The sequence below is a fragment of the Phaseolus vulgaris genome, chromosome 4 (genome assembly GCF_051622355.1).
Source record: "Phaseolus vulgaris cultivar YP4 chromosome 4, ASM5162235v1, whole genome shotgun sequence".
NCBI classification, from domain to species: domain Eukaryota; kingdom Viridiplantae; phylum Streptophyta; class Magnoliopsida; order Fabales; family Fabaceae; genus Phaseolus; species Phaseolus vulgaris.
The window spans coordinates 16,137,117-16,147,666 of NC_143501.1; the positions used below are offsets into that span (position 1 = coordinate 16,137,117).

General features: G+C 24.9%; 1 protein-coding gene across 1 annotated transcript; it reads right to left on the minus strand.

The window, feature by feature from the left end:
• Positions 1-688: 688 nt before the first annotated feature.
• LOC137836456 (uncharacterized) lies at positions 689-3,876 on the minus strand. The gene is made up of 3 exons (XM_068645164.2): positions 3,756-3,876; positions 3,371-3,472; positions 689-882 (listed from the first exon to the last, which is right to left on the minus strand). The coding sequence occupies exons 1-3, from the start codon at positions 3,873-3,875 to the stop codon at positions 802-804; spliced, it is 303 nt and encodes a 100-aa protein (XP_068501265.1). The 5' UTR covers position 3,876; the 3' UTR covers positions 689-801.
• Between the last annotated feature and the right edge of the window lie 6,674 nt (positions 3,877-10,550).

The following is a 10,550-nucleotide window of genomic DNA, read 5'->3' on the forward strand; positions in this document are numbered from 1 at the left end:
ATATCTAAAATGTTTAAAGTTTAGATTAAAAACAAAAATCAATTTCACATTTTAATACAATTACGAAAGAACATATTTAATCCTACACAAAAATCAATAGAAATACTTTTATGACTTCCTACATAAATATACTCTACGTTTTTTCTTAAATTATTTAAATATATAAAATAATAAACAGTTACAAAATGATAATTAATTTTTTATCTTTAAAAAAAAAAAAAACTTAAGTAGCTGTTGCTAGAGATCATGACAAAGAAGCCGTCAAATTTTGAAAGAGCCCATGTGTGTGTTTTGATTTGGAATAGTTAGTACCAATTGCATTTATTAATTAAAAAGGTAGACACAAATAATTAATAAATTAATTAAAATGTTAAATTGTTTAGATGTTATTTTATTTCAATTTTTGAAAAAAAAAATATTTTTAATTAGAGTAATTTGAGATGAAACTTGTAACACTATCCAACCAAGTCAAATGAAAAACACCAATTCACTATTTCATGTCAGACATCACAAGTAAATTGAATGGAAACGTTCACCCAGAAAAACAATCAAGTCCACTGTATCACAAAAAGGAAGGTTATCAATTAATATACATATTTAAAATTATTAATAAAACACCTCAAATTTGATTGAAATTAAAATTTTCAGAATTTCTAATATTGAAACTGTATATTTTTATTCGAAAAAGACTTATAAATTAACAACAGTTTATAAAAATTCTAAATGAAAATGAAACAAACATTTTTGTGACAGGTTCTAATGAAAAATATTCTAAGAAAGTAATCAGAAATTATTTTGGTACTATTTTTGGTGGAACCTCCACACTGAAGCCAGAATCCCATTGGAAGAGGTTGAAGGCTTTGGCTTCCTAGTTCTTTGGACCTGTAATATAGTACCAAAACACAGTCTTTTAATTTTATTTATTATTTAACATTCAACTAATAAACAATATAGAAGTTGACGAGGGAGACGTGTAGATTATTCCTATTTTCTTTTTAATGTAAGAAAATAAGTGTTTTTATATTATAGAACTTATTTTTTTAAGTATAATGTTTATATATATATATATATATATATATATATATATATTCACATTTTATTATATTAAAATGTTTATAATTTAATAGTTTTTATTTATTTTATAAATAATAAATAAATAATTTAAAACTTAAAAATAATATAATTTAAAAAATATATAAGTTTTTAAAAAGAATATTAAAAAATAGATAACTTTATTTTCTTAAAATTATTTAATTATTTTGAAATAAAGACAACTTATTCACTTATTTATTTTATTAAATAAACAAATTATTTTTTTATAAAATAAAATTGTCCAATTAAAACATAACACCAAAAAGAATTATCAAATGATTATATTTATATATATTTTAATTATATTCGAAAATTAAAAGAAAATTTTAATAATGTACATATACCTTAATTTTCAAAATATCAACCTATGTATTTGTATTTTTTAATTTTTTTTTAACATTCTGAATATTATTCTTTATTTAGTATTTCACTTTAAAAAAATATTAAAACAAAATAATGACATAAAAAGTTATTGTTTTCTTTTTTAAAATATATGTATATAAAAATATATGTTATGATTTTGCATGACATTTGTAAATTTACCATATATATAACTACTATATTAGTACGTGTACTCAGAAATTATTGTTTTTTCATATTTATTTGTATTTATTATAATAAATTATAAATTTATAAATATGAAAATAATGACATCTTTTATTTAATTTTTAATATTAAACATAATTATATGTCATTTTCTGTGTTCCGTGTATATATATATATATATATATATTAAATAAGGGCATTTTTCATTATAACCGTTTTTTGGTGTACATAATTTTTTTTCTGATTCTACTCTTATTTAATATATATCATTTTATTAATACAATGAAGTATCTTGTCATTTCATATGAATTACTTTAAAAATAAAATTATTTTTTAATTTTTTAAATTAATATTAATGTCCAGTTTTTATATGACTCCTCCACTCTTTCCTTAGTTCCTTATTTTAAGGTAACAAAAAGAACATACTTTCACATATTTCTACACCAAATCTCACATATAAAATAAAATAACCTTCACTTTTAATTACTCTCTACACTCTATTTTTTATTTTTCAATTTTGACATATTCAAAATTAGTTATGTATGTATGTTGCATTTCTATCCTCTTGAAAATTAAGTAAAAGAGAAAAATTTGAATACACATACGCATTCGTGTTGTGTTTCCACTCGTATATATAAAAAAAATATGTTTAATATTACTATTTTACTCTCAACTATATTTTAAAATTAAAAAGGTAAAAATACAATAAATTATTCAAATACGAAAAGAAACTGTCGTGGAATTATTCAATATTTTTTTAATATAACTAACATTATTAGTATTATTCTTTTTATTAAAATATATATTTTGCTAAGTTTTAAAGAAAATTAATTACTTTAATTACTTTCATTTATTATTTTCAAACTATTTACCTGCCTAAATGATATACATGCCCCAGTTTTCAAACATAGTTTGTCTTTGCCAGAAAGCCAGCTGTGAATTGTTCAATGAAATTGGGAGCACGTGCCCCACAATAAAAGCAAACAATGAAATTCATAAATATTGAGTATTAATTTATTAAAAATGATTTTAATTTTTATGAACTACCCTATTCAAAATGCCAACCAATATCATCTTCTTATAATTTATATGATAATTTTTATTACAAATTTCAACTAAAGATAATAATATTATTTTAGAGATAATAATATTATTTGATAATATATCACAATTAAAAATGATTTTAAAAGATTAAGTTAAATTTAAAGTAAACTCTTTAATATAATATTAGAATTATTTAAAATATATAATAATATAATAGACTCAATAAATTATTGTTATAATAAATTTTAATATTGTTATAATACATTTTAAATAATTTTAATATTATATTTAAAAGTAAATTTTAATTTTAATTTAATTTTATAAAACTGACTTAGAAGGTAATGTCTATATTTATTTATATACTATACAAAAATTGATTTTATCTCTAATTGATGTAATCTCCAATATTATTATAAAAAATAATAAATGTTTTTTATAAAATAAAATACATCATTAAATGAAAAAAAAAATATTTTGTATTCAAATTTTATAAAAAAATATAATTACAAGAAAAGATCCATTAAAAATAATCCGAATGAAAAACTAAGAATATATAATATTATCTAGGATCAAAATCAGTAATTTACTGGAAAAAAAATCAAAACTCATAACTTCAGCACAAAATTTGTTTTCTTTCAAATTTGCTAGTTTGGGTTTTAGGTTTAAAACAATATGAAACAAATCTTACCTTTTTCTTTGGCTTTGGAACCTTTGCCAGTTTAACATCTTCAACATTATTTTCTAGATACCCCTTTATCTCCTCGTCGTTCATGTTCTCTATCATATCAATCTATGAAACAATCAAAACATTTAGTATGAACAAATATCAAAAGTGTTGACAACTATTTTGAGAATTTAGGGCAAAGTTAAATGGTGAAAAAACAAAAAAGATATATACACATACCCATTTCTTTTGAGAATTTAAGGCAAAGTTATATGGTGAAGAAACAAATTGAGAATTTAGGGCAAAGCTATAGGGTGAAGAAACAAAAAAGATATATACACATACCCATTTCTTTTGAGAATTTAAGGCAAAGTTATATGGTGAAGAAACACAAAAGACATGTACATACCCATGACTTAAGGTCTTCTACATCCTTTCTTAAGGCTTCTTCTTCTTCCTCCTTGGATGCAACTTTTTCTTTTTCTCCATCTGCTTTCTTCTTGTTCTTTCCTCCTCCAACAGTATCCATGTTTTTGTTTCAGTATGTTCAACAAAATATAACATTACCCTTACTTAAAGAAAATGGGTCACCAATTAGATGGTTGACAAGACCAAGTGCCAGCAAAGAATATGTATAAAATAACCTTAATTACATATTAATGTTAATAAATATATGGTTAAATATGTTTTTTCCTTTATGTACTACTCATGCAGAAGTGATTTTTGTCCCTAGTCCAAATTTTAGAACGCCTGAGTATTTGTATTAAGGAAACTATTCGGATGAATCTTTGTCAGTTTTTTTTTATGTGACAAACAAATTTTCAATGTGAATTATAAGATGTTAAAATATTTCAAATTAACTCATTACTGAAGTAGATGTTAAGATATTTTAATAAAGTGAACATTAAAAATTCATTTATTACTTAAAAAAACAGTAATAAAAGCTTATTTCAATAAATTTTTTTACTACAAAATACATATGTCTAAACTTTGAATTAGTGATGAAAATTAAATTCGTCCTATATTTAACCTATATAAAATATTGCATGTGAATCTGATTTGAGAACACAACCATTCTTGGTTACGGGTTGGGTCACCCTTGAAGTGATCCTTTTAATTCAATTAATTCTTTACTGATAAAAAAAACAATCACTTTTAGCTTTATGCCAAGTCTAGTTATTGACTGATAAATCAAGGAGCTATTAGTGACATAGCACTGCTTAATTAGTGTAATTCATTTCAATATTCTCATGAATTTTTATAATAATTAGCGTTGAACCGTACAATGAAGGGAATTTAATTTTATATTTTTCTCTTTTATTTTATTTTCGTGGAATTCCTTATAAAGAAACTAGTATACATAGTCACTTTTATATATTTTTCTCTTTATATTTTAACTTTGAAAAACACCATTTTTCAGTTCTTATGTATGAATGAATTTTGGTTTTAGTTTTACAAAATAAATTTCTTTTACTTTCTTTTTCCAAAATTTAAAGTTATTCCTTTTGTACTTATCTTTTATTATAAGGTAAATAAGTAACAAATCTTTTTTTTTTTTACATATACTTATTTGTTGATATTATATCATTAAAGGAGAAGTAACACTTCTATTGCTTTTACCAAAAAAGCTAGTTCCTTTAAGGTAATTTTACTCCAAAGATGCATTAAGTAGTGTTATCAAGTGTTGAATAATAAATATATTTTTTAATTTTAGAAATATAAAAAACAAAATTCTAAACAAATACCTTTCATCTCCTTTTAGCACAAACCAGTAACACATAAAAAAAATAAGAACCCAAAAATCAACATCATACTCAACAAAACATATAGCAAATGAAACAACATAAATTCCATGCCACTTCCAACACAAGATCTCATATGCCTTTTCAGCCCATAAACACATACCAAGATCAGCAGCAACATAACAAATTTTGAGAAGTGCCAAAAGAATATACATGATTAAGCCAAGCAAGTGGATGCAATTTTCATATTATCAATTAACAAATTTCAAACATACATGTAGGTTCATAATCCAATCAGAAAAAAGAAAAAATAAATTTTGACAATTTCGATTTCAACCAATCTCATGTCTTTGTCTTTAATTGGGCCATATGAAACACTTCCTCCACATCAATTTTTCCTTATTTAAATACAATCCTATTTTTATGGTTCAAAATACTCAATTACGAGACAATCCACAACCCTTTCCAAACTAGATTTTGTCTTAGATTAAGGTGGAGAAGATGAAATTGTTTAAAGTGCGACATTAACTACATATGCTGAACAAACAAAACACCTAACCATCTATAGCATTTATTCCAAATATCATTTGCTATCACACACTCTACAAACACAAATAAAACCACTATCAACACACCTCCCTACCAACAATTCAAAACTAGCCCTGCAAAAAACCACTATCATACATCAGCTAAAGCGAAACAAGGCAATCCAGATGAACAAGACACCAATCAGAATAAGAGAAACAAACAGAGGGGAATTTAGAAGTAATCCAAGACCAAACCTTCAATTGAGCTAAAGAAAAGATTCCAGAATAGTCCAACACTCTACATTTGAATAAAATCTTGTTTCTGTAACTCTAAATCTCACTAACCACCGCAATCCAAATACTCCATATCCCTAAATTGACTGACTCAAAAACATTACACATTCTGAACTGCAAAAAATGAGAGTAAGAATCATGAGGGGTAACCAACAAAATGCCTAACCACTTAAAACAGACACCAACCAGACTATTCTACAATAAAAAAAAAAATAGATTATTAGTCTCTTCCTCTTTTACCCCACATAAACAACAAAGAGCGCTTCCGACCGCAATCCCTCATCTAAGTAAAATTGCTATTATTGATAATAGAGTGTAATCCTTAAAAAGTAATAATGTGAAGATCAAGTTGACTCATCAAATTCTTAATTTGACTAAGTAGTTCAATCCCTACTAAGGATTTAATTATTTTTTTTCTTCTTCTCTTTTGGTAATTTGGTAATAAAAGATGTTGGTGTATGATTTAATAAGATTTATTGGAATTGTGTAAGAAAGTTATGTTCACTGGTACGCTACTGGACGTAAGTGAAGTTAATTTTAGTATTTATTTTAATTGAGTATTGATTTATATATATTATAAAAGTGAAATGCAAGGTGAATGTAAAATTTAATTTATCAAATTAGAAGTTCAAAAGTATATTTTGATAATAAACTAGAATATAATTACATTGTATATGTTAATACGATAATTATTGGTCAATCATAAGTGTAAAATGTAAGGATAAAGGAGCATTTTGTATTGGTTTTGAGTATATATTTTCTGGTGAAACTATATTCTTTTAGCTAATGTCACTCAAGTAAAGTAATGGATTATAGCTCAAGCAACATTCAAGTAGTAAGTCATGAGTATATGAATCGATTGATATATTTAACTATTAATAGAGACATTCAAATGATAGTTTAAGGTTTGAGTGAGAGAGATGTTAATGTAATTTTCTTTCCTCTGGAATGAATTATGTCCAAACAACTCAAGGTTGTTCAAGTAGTGAAAATGGTGCATGAGATTCTTTAATATGTGATATTAATAATTTTGAAATTTGTCGGGTGATCCAACAAGTAGAATCACATCCAACAGGTAGATTCTTTAGAATTGTATCACTTAAGTGATCAAATTCTTCCTAGATTAAGAAAAGAAAGTCATTCAAACGAGAGACGAGATATAAACTTCTAAAAGAATATTTATATAAGAAAGATGATGATGAAGATTGTAATGCCTTAAATTATTTACTATTATTTATTTTTTGTAATATTTTAAAAGTTTAAAATAAAGTTTGTAATATAATTTAGAAAGAAACAATATTAAGATAGACTAGGATGGGTAAACTTAAAATAATCATAAGTAAATTTACAATTACAACAACTTTTTTAAATAATTTTTTCAATTCATTTAAAAGCACTTGTCACACTCTTATTTCCACAAAATCTAGATAATACTCACTTCTAAGTTTATAAAATTTTATACCAATTAATAAACAATTATAAATTGAAAAAGGATGAAATATATTAAAAAAAACTAAATAATTTAGGTAATGTGATTCTATTCTCTTTCAACCAATTGTGTACAATGTTTGGAGAAAAACTTTCATCATCCTACTTTTTCTCTAAATTACCAAAATTGTCTCTATACTTTATACCACAATAGATCTCTCTATAACTATTCACATTCCATAAATAATACATTATTGATGGCAGAAAGTTCATACATAGGAAGATTTTACTACCTCTAGTAGCTCACATATTAAACTTTTCAAAAAAAAACAAATTGTTCCTTTACTTTTGTATCGTCACAATCCTGGTTACCACACATCATGACAAGCAATCACATTCACAGTATTATTCTTTTAAACAATTAAAATTCCATTTCAGTAGCATAACAACAGTATTACCAATATCCCAAAAATTAAAAACAGCCAAATAAACAATACAAAAAATATACACAATCTAATATATTCTTTTCAATTCAATTAAAACTCAATTCATATATTTACAAACTACTATTTTTTTTTTTGTATATTTACTAACTATAATTTAAGTCACCTTTCCTAGAGTTTACATCCTTTTGACACTACAAGAAAATTATCAAATAGAAATCAATTTGTAGAGACCAAAATAATTAGTTACAATAGTAACTAAAATAGAGATCATTTTAGAAACTAAAAAAAAATGATTTTTAAATTAGTTTCTATTATGGTTAAATAGTTTCTAAATTGGTATCTAATTAGCTACCAAGGTTTTAATTACCAATTATTTAGATTCTAAATTTGGTAGCAAAAACCTTGGTTGCTAATTAGATATCAATTTAGAAATCATTTAACAATAATAGAAACTAATTTAGAAACCACAAATTTATTTAGTCCCTAAAATGGTCTCTAATTTAGTCACTATAGCAACTAATTATTTTTGGTCTCTAAAATTGGTTTCTATTTCATGATTTTTTTGTAGTGTGACCATGAATCAAAATAATTAAATACAATAATTATAGAAAAATAATACAAAAAATTAAAAACAACACAATGTTATAAAACATTAATCCAGTAGAGAAATTTTTAATAAAAGCGTGCTTTTTTAACCTTTTCTGTATAAGTTCAATTTGAATGATTTTTTTAACATAGATGTAGGTTTTCATGCCTAATGAATCCATTTCTTGGCTCAAAATTACAAAATTGTACACGTATAGAATATATAAAAATAGGGCAACAATACAAAGTTTTGAAAAATTAACCAATTTAGGATTTAGATTATGAGAGATGGCTCTCATTTCTTTCAAGGAGTCTTGTTGTTGTTCAAGAGTGTAAAAGAAAGCTCAAAATATTATTCTTCCTATGGAAATTGAGGTGTAAGGAATAATCTAAGAGATAGATAATTTGAATTAATAAAGGGAAGATGCAGTAGTAGGAAACAACAACAAAGAAGCAAAAGCAAAATTAGAACTAAGAAAACTTATTAATCTAACTCTTGAAATGGAAAACCTTTGCTATTCCCTTCTTTGGTCACGAAACAAGATAAAAAAAAAAGGAAAGACATATTTATAGGAAAAGCAAGTGTTAGTTATAAATGTTATAACTGTTTTATGTGCATCTTATGCAGAACTGGGTATTATAAATACCTACTCTTTTTTGTTCTTTGTAACTCTCAGAGATTGAATAATACATTTCTTTCTTTCTCTCTACAACCTTTTATGGTATCCAAAGCAAACTATGGCTTCATCACCAACCACTGCAAATAAGTCTGAAATTTTTTCTTCCAAACCCGAGACTCTTCTTCCTCACATTTTTCATACACCCATACCCTTGAAGTTTGATCCAAACAATTTTTTGGTTTGGAGGCAACAAGTTACTGCCGCACTCAGCAGTCTTGGTTTTCTTCACTTCTTGGATGGCTCATGTATCCCACCGAGCCTCTTCTCTGCTGATGATGATTCTTCTCCTTTTGTTAATCCAAAATATATTTTCTATGATTGCCAGGATCAATCCATCTTGGCCTGGTTATTGGATTCCATGACTTTTCTCTCTACAATCTTTTAGCAAGACAAAAAAAGATAAATGAAATAGAAAATAAGTCATGTTTATCTTGATTAAATACACTTGGCCGAATTACCCATAGAGAGAAAGAGAGGAGAAATTAATGTATCACTTAAGCGGTAGGAGGCCACTCAAGTGGAAAAGTCTTCCTCAATTTAGAGTAAGACCACTCAAATAAGATAAACTTACTCAAGATTATCAAACTATGATGATGATGAACATGTGATGATATATATTTATATATGTGATTGGTGTGTTGTGATATGGTATGCTTATTGATGATAATAAGATGAATTCATTTGTAAGATATACATTTTGTTGTATGTTGTATGGAAAAAATGTATTAGGAATGAAAAATAAACCTATTTCCACGAGTATTTGAGTATTTTCTGAATTCGTCTCGATCTTGACAGGAAATCTCCATATTGACTAAGTACGAGTATGAGTAATACCTGATTTTTTTAATTGGATATGAGAACGAAAATGAGTATATACATATATGCCCCATCCCTATATCCATCTCATCCCCGTTCTTATACATGTCGTTATTTTAAATTACTAAAATATCTTTAGCTTATTAGGTAACTTGAAAAAACTTATACTGATTTTTCTTTTGTTCTTAGTTTCATAACCTATTTTTAGGGTACGCATTTCATCATTTTTACTCGTTTATATAATTTTACCTTTATCCAATTATTATTTGATACTCTTATTTGAGATTTATGCAATTATAATTTATTTCTTTATATATAACATTAGAGAAAAGAAAATGTATTTGACATTATCCTTAATAATGTATATCATTATTCTTCATCTGTTGTGATTTTTTCATAAAAAATTATTTAATTAATATTTAAAATAATAATGAGGTGGAGGAAAGGATGATGATGAAAAAGTGAAATTTACACCGCATTCCATTTTCGTTCCTAATTTATGTCATATGTTGTTCTTCATGGTGTGACCTTTATAGATATGTTACCCTTATGTGTATATTGTCCTTTATATTGAAAATGATATTGTGAGGGTTGAAATATTAAATACAAAACTTATTAAGTAAAATATATATTTAATGTTTCATGATGTAATTATATAAATAAGACTTCTAACAGTAAAAGGTTAA